The sequence below is a fragment of the Equus quagga genome, chromosome 15 (genome assembly GCF_021613505.1).
Source record: "Equus quagga isolate Etosha38 chromosome 15, UCLA_HA_Equagga_1.0, whole genome shotgun sequence".
NCBI lineage: Eukaryota > Metazoa > Chordata > Mammalia > Perissodactyla > Equidae > Equus > Equus quagga.
The window spans coordinates 80,145,295-80,164,637 of NC_060281.1; the positions used below are offsets into that span (position 1 = coordinate 80,145,295).

General features: G+C 48.7%; 1 protein-coding gene across 2 annotated transcripts in view; it reads right to left on the reverse strand.

Annotated features, from left to right (window-relative positions):
- The window catches only part of SPPL3 (signal peptide peptidase like 3), a 121,619-nt gene extending 120,188 nt beyond the window's left edge, over positions 1 to 1,431 (reverse strand). Inside the window, exon 1 of one of the 2 annotated variants that reach the window (XM_046640028.1) lies at positions 1,308 to 1,431. In XM_046640028.1, coding sequence (XP_046495984.1) covers positions 1,308 to 1,330 — 23 coding nt within the window. In that variant the 5' untranslated portion in view covers positions 1,331 to 1,431. Of the gene's footprint in view, positions 1 to 1,063; positions 1,250 to 1,307 lie in introns of those variants that run through there. The other variant, XM_046640027.1, reaches the window with a different exon arrangement.
- Positions 1,432 to 19,343: the final 17,912 nt, after the last annotated feature.

Below are 19,343 nucleotides of genomic sequence, written 5' to 3' on the forward strand. Positions count from 1 at the left end.
GAAAAAGGTTAATTCCCCTATTTCCTAGGTAAGGAAAAAAGAATGGAGAACTTACTATCTTGTCTAGTTATAAAGCAAGTTAGTGGTGAACCAGACCTCCGAACTAAGTCCTCCAACTCCAAATGCCATGCTTTTCCCACTCCATTACGCTCTTTTCTTAGAGAAAGCCTACAGTTCTGTCCCAAACCACATCTGCTTCAACGAGTAAACCATCTTCGAACAATTGTCTAGATTGCAACCAGACTTCCCATGCCCACACCTACAATCCATTTCTTGCTTCCTCACCCTCCAGCTCTTACTTCCTCCCCACAATCCCATTTCCACTCTTCGCGGATATTATCATCACGCTTTCAACTCCTCCTGCAAATACTCCACCTATGCACGCACGCTAAAGGGAGGCCTCTCATCCCCCTTTCCCCAAACCTCGGCCCTCCTTCTCAGGATAGCTATGCTCTCACTCCATAAACTACACAGTACGCTTTTCAGTCCTTAACAAGCTATTTAATAACTTTAAAAGTCCTATAAAAGTGGATCTAACTTGCAGATCCCACATCTCCATATTTGCCCCAAGGCACCACGCCACTTAAAATTCTGAAGAACAGAGCATCACCCCTTACAAAGATTCTGCCCATGCCCCACTGTCACCAACGACTTCCTTTCCGGAATTTGGTTCTCCAAACAGGCTCCCCCTCCAACCTCTTCACCAGGGACTCCCCGCCGTGGTTCCCCAGACCCTCTCCTTCCGCGGTTCTCCTCCCCTCCCAGCTGGGCCTCTGCTCACCTTAACAACTCTCCCTCACTCCCCATGCCAGTGCTATGCAGCAGCCCCAGTGGAGACGGCTCCTCCTCTCAAACAACTTGCAAGTTCGGCCTCTTATCACCTGTTCTCACCACCTTCCTCTCGGCCCAGTGGCCCACCTTTGCCCCGGCCCGCCTCTCTCCACCCTTTCAATTCCTCCTGCCCAGGAGCCACCCTCTCAAGTCAGTTCCGGGGTGCCCGTGGGATTCAACTTCCCATCGGCGGGCTTCCCACCGCCGGGGTCATGCTCCCCTTCTCCATCACCTGCTCCGCCCAAGACCAGATGACATCCGCCGCGGCCGCCGCCGCCTCCGCCAGCCCCCTTCTCGGACGCCGGGTCCCCGCCGTCCACCGCCTTCCCCGAGCGCCAGCCGCCCCCTCTGGCGGGGACCAGGGGGGCGTGCACCCCCAACCCGCCGCCCCCCCGCCGCGCACCTGTTCCTCCTCCTCCTCTGCTCCCCCGGCCCCCACCCTCGCCGCGCCCCGGCCTCCGGAGCCCCGCACTCACCACGAGTAGGTCTGCTCCGCCATGGCGCTGGCTCCGCGGGCTCCGCTGCAGGCTCCGGCCGGGCCCGGCGGCGGCGGCGGCGGGGAACGCACGGGCGGCGGGCTCGCTCGGGCCGGGAGCGGAAGGCGCGGCCGGGGCCCGGCGCTCGCTCGCTGGCTCGCTCGCTCGCACGCACGGCGGGCGGGCGGCCGGGGAGGGGGCTGGCGGGGAGAGGCCGGGCTCCGAGGCGGCCCCGCTCCCTGGGCCCCGGGGCGGGGCGGGCTCCGCTCTCGGCCTCCCTCACCGGCGGCGGCGGCGGCGGCTCCGCTGCGGCTCTAAACCCAACATGGCGGCGGCGGCGGCGGCGCGGAGAACAAGGGGGCCCCGGGGCGGGCGAACGGCGAGAGGGCCCCGCGCTCACTGCGCGCTGGGCCGCGGGAGCGCGGCGCTCGGGCGGCGGCGGCGGCGGCCGGGGGACATGGCTGGCGGGTGGAGGCGGCGGCGGCGGCGGCAGCGGCGGTAGCTGAGGGGGGCGCTAGGCGGTGAGGTGAGGCCGCTCGGCTCACACCCGCCGAGGGGAGGCAGGAGGGGGCGGGGGCGAGCCTTGGCCCGGTGCGGGTCACGTGCACAAAACACGCTCACGTGACGCGCGCGCCCCGCCCCTCGCGCCGGGCACATGCGCGGAGCTGTGGGTTCGTCGGTTCGAGGCGGCTGTTGCTCGCTGGGCTTCTGGCGGTTGGGCCGCCTCCCGCCGCCTGGGGCCGCCCCCTTCCCACGCGGAGCGGTCGCCTCGGGTTCCCTCCCCTACCTCTTTTGCAAGGGCTGCTGCAGCCAGCCAATCGGGAACCCCGATGAGCGTCTGTTGGCTGCCACTCACCTGTCAACCGTCAATCAACAGCGTGTGGCCACGGGTCCCCAACTGTCAGTCATCCTGTGGGTCCGTAGGCAGAGCGCTGCATCCCTGCATTCGTACGTTCCTTGGTTCATTCATTCATTCATTTAGCACGTAGTCCACGCAACTAACATTTATTGCGCCCAGGCTCGCTGCCAAGTCCAGGGGTGCAAAGTCAAACATCCCATACTTGCCTGCCTTTGGTCAATCAACAGATATCTATGGGGTGCCAACTATGTATCAACTCATCAGCTGCATCTCTGCCCTCCGAGAGCTTACATTCCAGTGGAAGAGACGTGGTCCAAACCGACAAATAAGATAATTTCAGATGCTGCTAAGTTTTAGGAAGATGATAACACAAGGTAAATGGGACAGAGGGTGTGTAGGAGTGTGGGCTACTTTAGATAGGGTGGTCAAGGAAGGCCGCGCTGAGGAGGATGAGGAAGAGCTGGCAATGCAAGAGCAGAAGGCTCAGGGAACAGCTCATCTGGAATACTGGAGGCGCCAAAGTAACGATGATAGAATTAGACCAGAGGCCAACAGAGTGAATCTGGAGCTTAGGGGAGAGAAGAGGGGGAGATGAATTGAACCCCAGGGCTTTGGGGAATGCTTCTCCACGAGTGGATGAGGTGGTCTGAAACAGTGAGGGGCTTACCAGGACAAAAGGTGTTCTAGCAAGAGAGAATGACAGGGAGTGAGGCCCAAAGAGGTGACGGTTCGGAGTGAGCTTGGATCCAGGGGTGGGATGGATGGTTTGTGCTGAATGTTGAAAGAAGAGACGGAAAAGGTGCACTGAGGCCAGACTTCCAAGGGCCTAGCTAAACCTCCTTGCCTGGTACTATGTTTATGAATGAAAGTGATCAGTGCAGTTCCAAGTTTTAGAAACATGCCTGGGCAGCTGACATACTACCCCTTGGATCCCCAAACTCCTCAGGGAGCAGAGCTCACACACCTGAAACCAGCATACTCAAGCTCTTCTGCAGGTTGCCCAATTTCAGGCCGGGATCTAGCTCTGCTCCAGTTTCCCAGGGCCTGCCCAGGCTTACCGGAAACACCACACCCTGAATCTATCTCCAAATGCATCAGTTGGCCATTGCCCATACATCTGCCACTTGCCTGTTCCCCAAGGGGAACCCTTTAATGAGAAAGCCAAGTACATTTTTCCGTCAGAAGCAAGCTCGCCTTCTTCCTCCTTCCCTCACTGCCAGGTGCCAGGACCAGTCAGGTTCAACGTGTTTCCTGAAGCTTCACCAGAGAGCCCTGGGAAAGGGCCAGGTGATAAGATCAAGGTCCAAGAGAGGATTTGAGGCAGGGCCCCTAGAAATAAATTACCAAAGCACTGGGGACCCTCATCTGACCATTCAGAGAGAGATACCAGCCTGCGAATATCTGCCCAGTCATAAATTGCACTGGATGTGGGGATATCATGGGGAGATGGGAAGGCAAAGAGCCTTAACATCCATCTCTTACAACTTTGCCAGGTGCTTTTACAGAATACCAACAGTGCCCTTGAACATGACACAAAGTCATTCTGAGTCTCGAAAGGGCATGAGTGAGGTTTCAGGCCCCATGGGAAAGGCCAGAAGCCATTGGCAACAAGTGGCTTTGGGAAATGCAGAAGCTCCCTCTCTGGAAAGCTAAGAACAAAACAGACCAGACATGTCGCTAGTGAAACAAAAAGACACACTGAGCCCCTGGGCAAGTCACTTGGGCTTTAGTTCCCAGTGAATCATAGAAGGCAAAGCCACGTGAAAAGTGGTGTTGGGTGGATGAAACAGGCCAAGGCCTTCCCAGAAGGAAGAGGACCATTCTTTGCACCAAGAAAAATCTGGCGGACAAAAGGAGAGAGAAGGGGTCTGGTTGAAAGTATGGGGTCAGAAATGAGAAGACAGGTTTTCTTTTCTCCATCTAAACCGGAGGCCCTCAAAGTGTCTCTTGAGAAAACATGTGAATGCAGACTATGGAAGAAGCCAAAGAGCCTCTGACAGGGCTGGGAGGGTGTGCAGGCCAGGGAAACCCTGTGTACGTGGTCCCAGGAAGATAAAGCGTGACCCAGGGACTGGTGGCTTGAGCATCTCAGGTTAAGATTGCCCAAAAGTAGAAGGCACCTCCAGGTCCTGGTCAGGAGTTCTGCAGGCTTGAGGTCCCCTGAGAAGGCTGGACTGAAATAAATCTGAAGCCTGTGAGTTGGCTGGAGGCTGCCCAGCCTGGGTCACTCAGGGAGTGACTTTCAGTCCCTCTGCCAGCAGTACTCAGCTCCAAGCTGGAGCAGTCCCAGGTGTATCTATGGCACCTCTGGGCCTCAGCCGGGGAGTCAGGTGTGCTTGGCAGGAGATGCAGGCATTGGCTCCCCCCAGGAGCGGTGCCTGGCTCCCCTCCACCCCCACAGGTGAGACGGCCGCAGCTTGTGCAATGTTTGTTGAAAGAGGCAATGGAAGTTCCTCTAATTATCACCATGGTAATTATAGGATCACTCCTTCTACCAAGTGTGTTCAAAGGGGACTTGGTGAGTCTCCCCAGGACGCGTCATCTGCCTTAGGCACAGACTCCGGAGAGCAAGCATTGCCAGGTCTGGCTGGGTTGCGTAGGCACTGCTGCTGAGAGGGTCAAAGGCTCAGGTCTGACCAGTCCTCGCCTGCCTCTCCAGCCCATTTCTCACCTCTATCCTCCACTCCCCCAATACACACACACACACACACACACACACACACACACGCATTTTATTTACATTCCACAGTGAACTACTTGCAGCTTCCTAATGGGCTATGTTCTCTTTTGCTTCCAGATCTCTGACCTAGCCCAGGAGGCATTCCCATTGCTTCTTAACTGCTGGTTCTTAATTTTGAGACTTGGCTTCTATGTCACCTCTTCCAGGAAGTCTGCACCAAACCTAGGCTGGGTTAAATACTCCTCCCCCATACTCCCACAGACCCTTGAATTTACCCGTGTCTTTAATGCTTAGCACAGTGAACTGTCACTGCCTGTACTCTTGTCATTCTGCACGGTGAACGCCTTGTGGGAAGGGACTGTGGCTTGTTGCCAGTTACCTCTTCAGCGCCCAGTGCAGCCCTTAGCTCAGAGTAGAAGCTCAAAGGTTGTGGAATGAATGGTTGAGTGAGTGAGAAGGCGAAACAGGTTTCAGAACAACTGGTTTCGCCTGCTATTCCCATGATCCTTTCTATGATCATATTCAGCATCCCCTCCATCCCCCACAACCCTCTCCCCACCAAGAAAGAGAATCATTAAGGGCAGAGAAATCTCTGTTAGAGACATTAAGGGAAGACAGAGGTCAGAAGTAAGGTATATGCTGAGCTTGTTAGGCATCAGGTCACTTACAGTGTTTGATCATGGATTTTTAAAAACATATCTTTTTTTTTAGAGCAGTTTTAGGTTTACAGAAAAATTGATGGGAAAGTACAGAGGAGAGGTCCCATATACTTCCTCTCCCCCAGACAGTTTCCCTTGTTATTCACATTTCGCATGAGTGTGGTACATTTTTTACAATTGGTGAGCCAATGGTACCTTTATTAACTGAAGTCCATAGTTTATGTTAGGTTTCACTCTTTGTGTTTTACAGTTCTATGGGTTTTGACAAGTGTATGCTATGTACGCACCATTACAGTGTCATACAGAATAGTTTCTCTGCTCTAAAAATCCCCAGTGCTCGCACCTACTCATCCCTCCTTCCCTGAAAACCCCTGGCAACCACTGATCCTTTTGCTGTCTCCATAGGTTTGCCTTTTCCAGAATATCATATAGTTGGAATCATACAGTATGTAGCCTTTTCAGATTGGCCTTTTTCACTTCACAATGTGCTTGTAAGATTTCTCCATGTCTTTTCGTAGCTTGATAGCTCATTTCTTTGTATCACTGAATAATATTCCATTGTATGAATGTACTAGAGTTTGTTTGTCCATTCACCTATTGAAGAATGTCTTGGATGCTTCCAGGCTTTGGCAAGCATGAATAAAGCAACTATTAACATTCGTTTGCAGGTTTTTGTGTGGACATAAGTTTTCAACTTATTTACGTCTCCTATGTTTTTTTTAGAAGTGTGTTATTTAATTTCCAAGCATTTGGGGCTTTCCAAGATGTCTTACTGTTTTTGATTTCTAATTTAATTCTGCTGTGGTTGGAGAATATATTCTGTAAGAGTTCAATCTTCTGAAAATTTTTAAAGCCTGCTTATGGCACAGCATATGGCTTATTTTGGTGAATACGCTATGTGCATTTGAAAAGAATTTGCATTCTATTACTTTGGAGTATCATTTTCTGTAAATGTCACTTTAGTCAAGGTGGTTGATAATGTTGTTCAAATATTCTATGTCCTTACTGATTTTTTTGTCTAGTAGTTGATTTTTTGTGTTAACTATTGAGAGAGGTGTTAAAATCTCTGGTTATGATTGTGGGTTTGTCTACTTCTCCCTTTAATGCTATCCGTTTTTGCTTCACGTATTTGAAGCTCTGTGATTAGGTTAACACAGACTTAAAATTGTTATATCTTCACGATGAATTGCCCTTCTATCATTGTGAAATATCTCTGTTAGGGTCTTTGTTTTGAAGTCTACTTTATCTGCTATTAATATAGTCACTCCAGCTTTCTTATGATTTCTGTTCTTGTTTTATATCTTTTTCCATGCTTTTTCTTTCAACCTATATGTGGCATTGCATCTAAGGTATGTGTCTTGTAGAGAGCATGCATGTAGATCTTGTTTCTCTACCCTGTCTGACAATTTCTGTTTTAATTAGAGTGTTTAGTCCATTTACATTTGATATAATTATTGGTGTATTTAGGATTAGTTCTACCATTTTGCTATTTGTTTTCTACTTTTTCTATCTTTTTGTTTGATATAATTATTGGCGTATTTAGGATTAGTTCTACCATTTTGCTATTTGTTTCTACTTTTTCCATCTTTTTGTTGCTGTTCCTCTGTTTCTCCTTTCCTGCCTTCTTTTGGGTTAATTGAATAATTTTTTGTATTGCATTTTAATTCCTGTATTGTCTTTTTTAGCTATACCGCTTTGAGTTGTATTTGTGGTAGTTGCTTTAGTGATTACAACACAAAACTTTAACTTATCACAATCTACTTAAAATAAATATTTTACTACTTTACGTAAAATATAGGAATTTCACAGAAATACACCTTCACTTATCTCTACTCTCACCATGTGCTATTGTTATTATATAAATTACATCTGTTATAAATTCCACAAAAATTCATAATTTTAGCTTTTAAACAGTCATATGTCTCTTAAAGAAATCAAGAGAAGAAAAGAAAAAATAGGAAGTTTTTATATTTGCTCACATGTTTACCATTTCAAGTGCTTTTCATTCCTTCCTCTAGATCTGAGATCTGGTGTAATTTCCCTTCAGCCAGATGAACTTCCTTTGGCATTTCTTAGAATACAGGTTTGTTGGTGACAAATTCAGTTTTTGTTTATCCGAAAATGTGTCTATTTTGCCTTCACCTTTGAAGCATGTCTTCATTGGATGTAGAAATCTTCTTTGAGAGGTTTTTCTGACTTTCAGCCCTTTAAAGATAGTGATCTGTTTGGTTCTAGCCTCCATTTTTTGCAATGAGAAGTCGGCTGCCATTTGTATCATGGTTCTCCTGTTTATAATGTGTCATTTTTCTCTGGCTGTTTTCAAGATTTTTCTCTTTATCTTTGAATTTCAGCAGTTTGACTAGGCTGTGCCAGGCATAGTTTTATTTGTATGTATCTTGCTTGGGCTTCACTCAGCTATTTGAACCTGTAAATTTATCTTTGATTAAATTTGAGAAGTCATCAGCAAATATTGCTTCAAATATTTTTATGCCCCATTCTTCTTCTTCTCTTTTTCTAAAATTTGAATTACGTGCGTCATATAAATCTTTTAGTGTTGTCCCACATTAAAAACTCTTTAACTTTTTTTTTCCTGCTTTATCTCCCCAAATCCCCCTGGCACATAGTTGTATATCTTAGTTGCAAGTCCTTCTAGTCGTGCTATGTGGGATGCTGCCTCAATGTGGCCTGATGAGCGGTGCCATGTCCGCACCCAGGATCCGAACTGGCAAAACCCTAGGCCGCTGCAGCGGAGTGTGCGAACTTAACCACTTGGCCATGGGGCCAGCCCCTAATTTGGGGGGTTATTTTTTTCCTCTCTGGTCTTCAGAATGGGTAATGTCTATTGATCTGTCTTCAAATTGACTGACTCCTTGGTCATCTTCATTCTGCTATTAAACCTATCAAGCTAATTTTTCATTTCAGTTATTATAGTTTTTAATTCTTGAATTTTCATTTGGTTCTTTTTTATACTTTCAATTTCTCTGCTAGGTTCCCCATCTATTATTTCATTATGCCTATATTTTCCTTTAAGGCCTTGAGAATATTTATAAGAGTTGCTTTCAAACCCTTGAGGCTAATTCCAATATCTGGGTCATCACTTTTTCTCTTTAAGAATGAGTTTGGAGTGTGAGTCAGTTTTCTGTGTCTTCATATGTCTAGCACTTGGTTTTTATGTGCTGGACTTTGTCAGTGATACATTGTAGAGACCCTGGATTCCATTATGTTCCTCACAAGAGTGTTAATTTTGTTCTAGCTGGCAATTAACTTGGCTGGACTCAAACTCCAAACTGTCTGACTCTAGAGGGCAGCACCTGAAATTTCCACTCAGTTCTTTCAGCTTCCAGCTGATGACTTCAGCAGGACCCCTGGGGCCTCCTCTGCATGTGCATAGTTCAGTGGACAGCCAAGGATTTGGACAGAGTTTATACATAGATTTTAGGACTCATTTTCTTTACAGCTCATTTTTTCCTGGGATTTCTCCCCTTGATTTTCTAGCAATTTGCATAGAGTTCCACACTCTTGATACCTCAAACCAGTAAGATCACAGCTTTCTACACATCTCCACTCCCACACAGATTAGGTAATGCCTCAGACCAAAGGTCACAAAAATGCAAATCTCATACAGTGCAGCTCCTTCCTTCCTTCCTTCCTTCCTTCCTTCCTTCCTTTCTTTCTTTTTTTCTTTTGGTGAAGATTAGCCCTGAGCTAAAATCTGTTGCCAATCTTCCTCTTTTTGCTGAGGAAGATTGGCCCTGAGCTAACATCTGTGCTTATCTTCTTCTGTTTTGTATACGCCACAGCATGGCTTGAATAGTGGTGGGTAGGTCTGCACCTGGGATCCGCAGCCTACAAACCTCAGGCTGCCAAAGCAGAGCGCATAAACTCAACGCTATGCCACTGGGCCGGCCCCCAGCTTCTGTCTTTCGAATGTTGACTTCGCTCACATTTCTGCCTGCTGTTAGATGCTTTCCAGTGCCTCCAAATAATTGGGTGTTTTTAGGTATATATTTTGTTCAGATTTTATAATCATTATCTGAGAGAAAGTTATTCTGACCAAACTAGTCTGCTATTACGCCCCTTATATTCCTTAATCCTTTTATTTCTCAGAGCACCTCCTTAAGGTCAGTATAATTAGCCCCCATTTTTAAGCTGAGGAAACAGAGGCTTTGAAAAGTAAAGCCATTAACCCAAGGTCACACAGCTAGTTCATGGCTAAGCCAAGATTTGAAACCGGCTTGATGACGTAACTCTATCCTTGCTCTACTTCATAACCATACCCAAACATCTTCAAGGTGGTTTGGATTCCAGCCTAGAGCCCACTGGTAAATATTCGAGGATGGAAAGGGGTGAGATCCCTCAAAACCCCTATTCAGAGTAGGGCAGTAGTTTTCAACCCACATCATCAGAAATCATTTGAGAAACTATGAAAAATAGATGTACCAGGTCTACCAAATTAGTATCCTAGCGATAGGGACGAGGAGTCTACATTTTATACTGTTTCTTCAGGATTCTAATGCCCAGTCAGGGTTAAAAACCCCTCTGATGAAGGCAAAGTACCTCCCACCGGTATTCCTCTGTCTGTTATAGCTCAGGATTCTCACTTTTCTATCATGCTTCACCTGGTTAGTGACACTGGCGCTGAGGTTAAGGCTGTGGGCTCTGGAGTCACTCCACATAGATTCACATGCTGGCTGTGTCATTTGTTAGCTGTGTGACCTTGGGCAGGTTGCCCCACCTCTCTGAGCCTCCTGTTTTCTCCTTTCTTAAATGGAGATAATAATCTAATCGCACCAACCTCACAGGGCTGTCGGAAGAATTTTATGAGATAGTGCATGTGACATCTTTAACACAGTGCCTAACACCTGGTAAGCCCTCGATAGATAGTAGCTATTATTATGAACACATCCTCCATCAGCTTTTCTGCTTTCATAAACTTTGTTATATCTCTTATCTAAATCCAGCTTCTAGAGTTAAACTATACCTATGTCTTCTCAGGTGTTTCAACACCCCCTTCTCCCAAAAGTTAACACAACCTCGATCTTTGCGACTGATCCAGCCCCACCTGAGTCCCTCTGTCCTAGTGCAGGAAGCATTTTAAGTTGAGCCCAAAGCCTGGAAGAACTTCCTAGAAGTGACTAAGAAGCCCTCAGCATCAGGTTGTGCCCCTTCATGCCTGAGTTGGACCTTTTAGGCCACACTTTCAGTAAAGCCTTGAGTGGCAACTTTGAATACCAGAATGGGGTGTGAAAATTGCAAAACCAGACTTAAATCGTTGAAACTAATCACCTTTGTTCCTGAGAGTTAGGCGTGAGGCACAGTGTCCTTAGGGGAACCCGGGCCTGACCAAGAGGACCCAGGAAAGGCAAGCTCATTTCTAGAGGCCAGCTGGGCAGCCTGGGGGAGATGAGAGAAGCCACCCTGGAAGCTTGTCCCCTGTGTGGCAGACTACTCTTCAGGACTCTTCCCCAGGAAGCCTTTCCTAGGTGGCCCATAGCACACCCCAAGGTGACTAGTGCTGGCACACTCCTGGGCTCTTCTCCAAGCCAGAGGATTCACTCAGCCTCCATCCTGTGTCAGGTCTGTAGGTCTCCATGAAAACTGAGGACCAGAGGAGTTCTCAGAGCTGGGACATGCTCCATGTGTTGGGGACCCTCTCTGTGCCAGGTGCACATCCTTTATCTTACCTCATCCACTGTAATGTGTCTGTTTTCCTCACCACCGAATCCCCAGTGCCTGGCAGAATAGACTCTTGGTAAATATTTAATCATGATAATAGTAAAATAGCTACCATTTATTGAGCGCTTATTACGTGCCAGGCACTGTTCAAAGTGCTTTATATCTCTTAACTCATGCAATATTTGCTGGATGAAAAATTTGATGACAACCCTATGAGGCTAGCCTCTTTATTTCTGTTTTACATAAGAGGAAACTGAAAAGCACAGAAGGGAAGGAAGGGGTCGAAGGGCAGACAGGTACTAAATAAACAGCAGGGCCAGGCTTTGAATCCAAGGAAATACGGGGCCCCAGGAAGTGGAAGGGAAGGTCTGGGTTTGAGTGAATGCGATGGGGGTTCAAAGGGAGGAACAGAGTGGACTTTGAAGGAGGCATTTCTGAGGGAGAAGGAACAAAGGCTAGTGACGGTTTGGTGCTGGCCGCTGCTGGCTGGCCGGCTCTTAGAGCAAGCGTTTCAGATGCTGCAAGACAGCCCCAGGCCACTCCCCTAAGAAATGCTGACATCATGTCCTCAAGGACCACACCCACTGCCCACAGGAAGAAGCAAAATGAACCTTAAATTTCACCAGGGCCACTGTGGGGTATGCAGGGAGGAGGGGATGGCAGCTTGCGCCAGTGACTATAAGCTCCTGTTTCCATGAGTGTCTCTGGTCACATCCTCTCTGGGAGGCCTACAGCTGAGACAGGTTGGGGATGGCAGGTGGCTCCCCAGCAATGAGTCACAGGTGACACCCCCACCCAGGAGCCTGGGCCTACCTGGGCAGATAGGAGCACATTGCAATCCCCGCCAGTGGTTCAGAGGACACCCACATGCTTGGCCTTCTTCCTAGGGCAAGGCCGCTGGGGTTGGCTTGCTGACGGGGCTACAGAGCTGATCTGCCCTCCTGGGCAAGCCATTCGGTGGACCTGATTTCTCAGATGGGACAGGGGCCCCAGTGAGGCAAGGCCTGGGGGCGGTGTGCAAGAAAAGGAAACCTTCGTGACCCCTCTGCCTCACTCATCCCATGGTGACTCAAATGATCAGGTCAGCCCTGCTCCCTGACATCACCTGTTTTCTTCACGATACATGTCACTATTGAATTCACTTTGAGTCATCTGATCACTTGCTTGTCCTTATCTCCCCTGTTGCCTGGAAGCTCTTGGTTGTTGCTTCTCACTTACGCCCAGAACAGAGCTGGTCACAGAACAGGCGTTGGATAGGTGCGAATGAGCCACGCCTGCAGTCTTCGAGCTCCAAACCCACCCCTCAAGCCCCCACCAACGGGGCCAGCAGGAAGTCCTATCTTGTACCTGGGTCCCCTTCACCAAGTATTTCAGTGCTACTCTGGGTTCTGAAGGGGGCTGTGATTTTCTCTGAGGTTCGGGGCGGGAGGAGGTGCCTCAGATGTGGCTGGTGCTGCTACTTGCAGGCTGGAGGCCTCCGCCACTGTCTGTGGGTCTCGGGCACTGCCCCACTGCCGGCCTCCCTCCGGGGCCTGCCTACCTGGGAGGCTTTTTCTTGCCCCCTCTCTCTGGCCAGCCCCCTGCAGTGTTTCCTGTTGAGCTCCTTCAGAGAGGGGGGTCCCTTGGCAGAGCTGTTTGAGCCCCACATGAGCCCCTTCTTGCCTTCCCACCCCAGCCTTCTCCATCCCAGAGCAAAGGAGGACTATGTGGGGATGAAGAAGGGCCCACACAGCCTCAGACTGTTCCTCAAGCCCTTTTTCTCTCCAATCCAAAGGCCCAGCCCGCTGTCAGGCCCTCTCTGCCTGGTGTCTTCCTCCTGCGATTTTCTCTCAGGCGCCTTTCCTCCCTTCACCCAGCTTCTGTCTGCCCCCACTAAGCCTGTTGGGCTGGTTTGAACCTGTTGGAATCCCAGGATCAGATGCCTGGACAGTGTGTCAGTTCTTTTCCGAGAGGCCCATGAGTACCCTGCAAATCAAGGGGTGTGGCTGGCCTCGTTTCATGAGGTGTCATGCCCACCCTCTCATACCTAATGCTCCATAGCTATTCGGGGACCAGTGTATTTCTAGCCTGCTCTGGAGGACAACGTGGCCTGATTGCTCAGCCCGGTTCAGCCACAACATCCTTGCCCAGGAGTTTGGCCCAGCAGTCAAGAAGCTGGGGGAAGAGAGAACACATTTTCTAAGTACCCACTATGAGCCGAGCATCCTGCTGGGCACTTCCAAATTGAAGACCTCAGGAGCCCCTAACTCTTTAGTAAACTTTTAGCGAACACCTACTCTGTCTTTCGCTTTATCAACCTTATCTTTTTTACAATATTCTTGTGAACTGTTATTTCCATTTCAGAGTCGAGGAGACTGAGGGTCAGAGAGGTTAAGGGACTTTCCCAGGGTTATACAGCTAGTAAATAACTCCAAAGTCACTCTGCCACATCCTATCCCCAGTTGTGGCCTTATAAGACACGTTCAAGGAAAACAAGGCATGAACTACAAGACTCTACTCACCCAAACAAGGGGTGCAAACTCAAGTGCCTCCTGGACACAAATAGATCATTTAAATGAGTGAACCAGTCCAGGTGTAAAACAGTAGGGATGAGTGGAGACTGTGGATAATTGGAGAAGTCACATCCCATCTAAAGCGGGTAGGTGCTACTCAGCTCTAACTAAATGTTGCCAAGTGGAACTCTGGGTCAGTGTGACCAGATCTTCCAATTTTTCAGGAAAAGCTGGAAATCTGAGACTTTTATGTGAAGTTTACAAATAGAGCACATCCACATGCAGATTATATCAGGCTGACAATTGGGCCCCCTGAACCAGAAGATGCTCCAGGATCTTTGGAAGGACTCCACGTCTGGGAACCAGCTGTTTTTGAGTTTTGCACTCTGTTTAGGCCCTCAGGATAGGCCCCTATCTGGGAAGGGGAGTTTGGGGGTGAAGAGACACAGGACATACATGTCCAAAAGCAAAGGAAAAGCCACATGGTTATATCACAGGGCCACTTGGAGGTCCGAGCCCGTCAGTTGCCAACAACAGAATCTAATTCTAGGTAACTTACGCAGAAAGGAATTTGTGCAAAGGAGTTCTAGAAGCTTAGAGAATTGGCAAGAGAAATAGGATCAGAAAATTGGCAGAAGACCAGGGGAACTGGATGGCTGGAACCACAGCTAAGGATTTTGCCGCAAACAGCCTGCTGCCACCACTGGACACTGGAAGCCACAGGAAGCCTGGACCATTTCTCCCCCTAGGTAGCCCTCAGCCTACCCATCAAGAGGTTCCATCCAAATGAGACAGCGTGGTGAGCACAAGTATTTGATATTTTTGTTCCCCACAAAATCTGGTATTTGATCCGCAAGGTAGATCCTCCCAACACAGGAATGGGGTTTAGATGCTGAGAAGAGAAACACACGCTCAACACGCACACACAGTCCAATTCATAGTCTAAGCTGGAAGGGTCTGAAGAACCTCTTGTCTTTCATTTTCAGAATGGAGAAACTGAGGCACAGAGCAGGCCAATGACTTGCTGAAGGCTGCAGAGAGAGCTTGCGGTCAAGCTAGACGTCGAACGCAGACCTCCTGACTCAGGTTTCCTAACTGAGCTACAAAGTGCTTCAGAACTCACGAGAAAGGAGGGAAATGTGAGGCTGGCAGGCAAGAAGGCATCTTGACAGAGGTGGAGAGAAGAAGGAGGAATATCTTAAGATGGCTACAGCTGGGGTGGGCCATGAGAGAGACATGAAAACCATCGTATGAAAGCCATAGCTTTGTTGTCGGAAATGCAGAACCTCAGGCCTGGTCTGCATTTTAACCAGATCCCCAGATGATGCCAGTGCACAGTTTGAGGAGTTTGAGAAGCAACACTCTATTCAGTGGGGAGAAAGCAGTGCAAAACCTTTTTTCAAAAATCATGGCTTTAGGAGGGATAATGTTCTAGCTCATAAATTAGGTGCTGGGTTCATGGATGATGTTTATTTTGTGATTAAGCTTTATAACCTATTTCAGGGTTTTGAGCAAAAGTCAGCTCCTCAATGAAGCTTTTTATGGTCCCATTATTTAAAATTATACCCCCATCACCCGCTCTGTCCTCCTTTCCTGCTTTATATTTTTCTGGAATGCTTGTTACCATCTGAGAGATGAAAAACTGTCAGTTTTTATTTGTATATTGTCTATCTCTCTCTCCCTATAAGGTGAGCTCTACAAAAGCAGCAATTAGTTCTGGTTTAGTCCTTGCGCTATCCCCAGCATCTACAACAGGGCCTGGTACCCAGTAGGTCTTCAATAAATGCTTTTGGAATGAATGTGTTCTATGGTACATATTAAATATTACATAATAAAATGGCTTTTAAAGTTAAAAAACCATACCCAACAATTATTGGGAGCTGCTATGTGCCAAGTCCTGGGTTGAACACTTTATGTGCCATAAGATCTCATTAAATCCTTACAGATCCTCAACATGCAGATGACAAAACTGAGGTTAGGAGAGCACATCACTTGCCCAAGGTCATAGGTAGGACACAGCAGAAGCACGATTTGAACTTAGCAAAGACAAGAGACTGGGGTTATCCTGAAGATGGACCGGGGACAATGCTGGGCTCCGGAAGCAGTGGAACTGAGGTCCTGGAGCGGAAAACGCTCTCCCGAGGCAGGGCCGTGTTGCTTAAGAGCTGGGGCTGGCCAGGCAGGTCGGGTTTTTACCTGGGGACTCTGAAGCCACACGGAGAAGGCAGCAGCCTGGGGCTTGTCCTGATGTGCTCAGATTACAACAATGTGCTGAGAAGGCAGCTCAGCGCCTCACAGACTCACCTCCATCCAGAGGCCCAGAGAGGGCAAGCTACTTGCAGAAGGACAACAGCCAGCAAGCCGCTGAATGGAGGTCTCAAAATCTGAGCCTTTTTGAAGCCTAGTGCTGCGTGTTCTCTCCATTCTCTGAGCACCTCAGACTGGGGAGCTGGCAACTCTCTGATAGGGGCTCCACAGCTGCTGCTGCTTCTGCTTTTCTCCCAGTAAAATGTCTGAGGGAAGGAGAGACTCCTACTGGGCCATTCCCTGCCCCTCTCTCTCCCTCTAAGTCACCCACCTTCAAAAATACCTCCCAAAGTCAGCCATTTCCCTCCATTGGGTGCGTCACCCTTCTCCTCCCCCCACCCTCCTTCTGTTGACTGAGATCTAATTCATATACATGTTAATCAAGGTCCTCCAGAGAAACAGAACCTGCAGGATACAGATATATAGATAAGAGGAGACAGTGTAGTAAGTGACTCACGTGTTTACAGAGGCCGAGAAGCCCCACAATCTGCCGTCTGCAAGCTGGAGGCCCAGGAAAGCCTAGGGTGTGCTTCAGTCTGACTCTGAAGACCTGATCAAGGGTGCTGATGGTGTAAACGCCGATGTGAGCGCAAAAGTCCAAGAACCAGGAGCGCCGACGTCCGAGGGCAGAAGATTGCTGTCCCAGCTCAAGCAGAGACAGAAAACATGCCCTTTCTCCGCCTTTCTGCTCCTTTTGGACCTCAAGGAATTGGATGAGGCCCACCCACATTGGGGAGGGCCATCTGCCTCACTCAGTCTACTGATTCAAATGCTAACCTCTTCTGGAAACGCCTTCACAGACACACCCAGAAGCGATGTTTTACCAGCTATCTGGACATCCCGCAGCCCAGTCAATTTTTTTTTTTTTTTTTGAGGAAGATTAGCCCTGAGCTAACATCTGCTGCCAATCCTCCTCTTTTTGCTGAGGAAGACTGGCCCTGAGCTAACATCCGTGCCCATTTTCCTCTACTTTCTATGTGGGACGCCTTCCACAGCATGGCTTGCCAAGCCGTGCTATGTCTGCACCTGGGATCCAAACCAGTGAACCCCAGGCCGCTGAAGTGGAACGTGCGCATGTAACCGCTGCGCCACCGGGCCGGCCCCTATATGGTCTTTCTGTGTCTGGCTTCCTTCACTGAGCATAATGTTTTCAAGGTTCATCCACGTTGTAGCGTATATCATTACTTCATTGTTTTTTATGGCTGAATAATATTCCATTGTATGGTTAGACCACATTTTGTTTATCCACTCCTCAGTGGATGGACATTTGGGTTGTTTCCAGTTTTAGGCCATTATGAGCAATGCTGCTGTGAATATTCATATGGTTTTTGTGTAAATACCATTATTTCCTGCCTGGACCAGACCACTAAGCCCCTCACTGGAGTCCAAGCTTTTGCCCTTGGCCCCCAGGCGTCCGTTCTTCTCACGGCAGCCAGAGGGGTCCTTTGAAAATGGAAGTCAGCTCACGTCATGCGGCTGTTCTAAACCTCCAGTGGCTCCCCTTTACCCTGAGGATGAAGTTAAAGAGCCAGCACAATCTCCACCCGGCCTCCAGCCCTGCGGTTGCCCACAGTTATCTGCACTTCCGCCTCACTGGCTGTCTCTCAGTTCCTCAAACGAGCTACGCTCCTCCCTACCCCCATGCCTTTGCAAGTGCTGGCCCTTTGCTTGGAAGGCTCTCCCCACTCCTTCCTCCATTTTGTCTGCTAGCTCGTCTTCATCCCCCCAGGTCTTGGGGGAATCACTTTCTGTTGGAGAAGGGAAGCCTTCTTTAACCTTCCCAGTAGGGAAGCTGTGGAAGATGCTAGGTGCCCCGCTCAGATCCCTTTTTCCAGCAGGGACATCCATTGTCTATCCGCTAGGAGTGTCAGCTGCTCCCTTCAGCAGAAAATTGCCCTCCCCCAAGGGGCCCTGCCTCACCTAGGAGGTTATGACACCGGCTTCTATCTCCCCTGCCCAGCAGCTTCAGTCCATGACTGGCATAGGGACACAAAAGGCTGGCCCTCTTGCCTCAAGGTGGGACGCATCTATGGTGCAATTTAGACTCCAGAGCTCCTCGCCCTCTGCCCCTGCCATGGTAGATCGGGTCAGACTGGACTTTATCTAGCCTCCCCTGTCCTGTCCTGCTTCCCTCGCTCCTTCAGTGAATCTCGGCACCTGTGTCAGACTCAGCCTAAGATAATATTTTACATGAGATTGAAATATCATCCACGTCAATATCTAATTTGTCCTCTCTCGACTTCTGCTGATGGAAATGATGGGGAGGAAGGCTAGGCACTCCCCCAAGTCCCCTTTGGCACTGCGCATGTGTCTGGGCACCCCGTTAGTGCCCCCAAGGCACAATGCCCTTTGTGGCTCCGCATACTTCACCTGTTTGTTGACTGTCTATTTCCCACTTGATCTTAAGTTCTCTAAGGTCATGGACCACATCTGTCTCTGCTAGCTTATCTTCGTTATCCACCCAGGTCTTGGGGGAATCACTTTCTGTTGGAGAAGGGAGTCTAATAAATATTCGGTGAAGGATGTTCCTTGCTACTGTATTTACAACACCAAAAGACTGGAAACAACCTAAATGTCCAAGAACGGGAAATCATAAAAAAATAATGAAATGTCTCTACAATGGAATACTATAGATCCATTTAATAAGAACCACGTAGAATTATGTGGACTGATATAGAACAATCCTAAGTGTATAGTTAAGAGAAAAAAAAAATCCATTTGCCAAACTATGTATATAGTATGCTGTTTTTTTCTGTTAAAAAATGTATGTACTTTCAAAGAACGAAGCTCACGAATACTGATAAGAATACAAAATACTGATAAGAATACAAAAATATCAGCACCCAACAAGCTAAAATTCACAATTCCCACATCCAATCAAGTAATGTATACGTACCTTTTAGCTTGCTTATCCACAGAACAGGGGGGACCTGGATGCATATAAGATGGGGTGGGAAGGAAACTTTCTGCTCTATACCCTTTGTCTTTCAAATTTTGTGCCATGTTCACACCTTATCTATTCAAGAAATACATAAAATTTAATAAATTTTGGGGCTTGAAAAATAAGCCCTATTCATGGCACGTGTATGGGGACCACTGGTAGGCTGGGCCCCCTTACCCAGCGGGCTTCTTCCTTGCCTGATGCCCTAGATTCGTATGGAGCCAGCAGCGCTGGGCCCTGCGTTCCCGACGCCTTACACTGAAGCCAGAGAAGTCAGAGAAACCTGGAGGCACCGCCCCATCCTCAGCCAACCACCTGGGAGCCAGCACGGGGCAGAAGGAAGAGTGTGAGATTTGTTTGGCTATCTGTATTTCCGAAGCCTAATAAAACTTGCAAACACTTTGACCTAGAAATTCCATCGC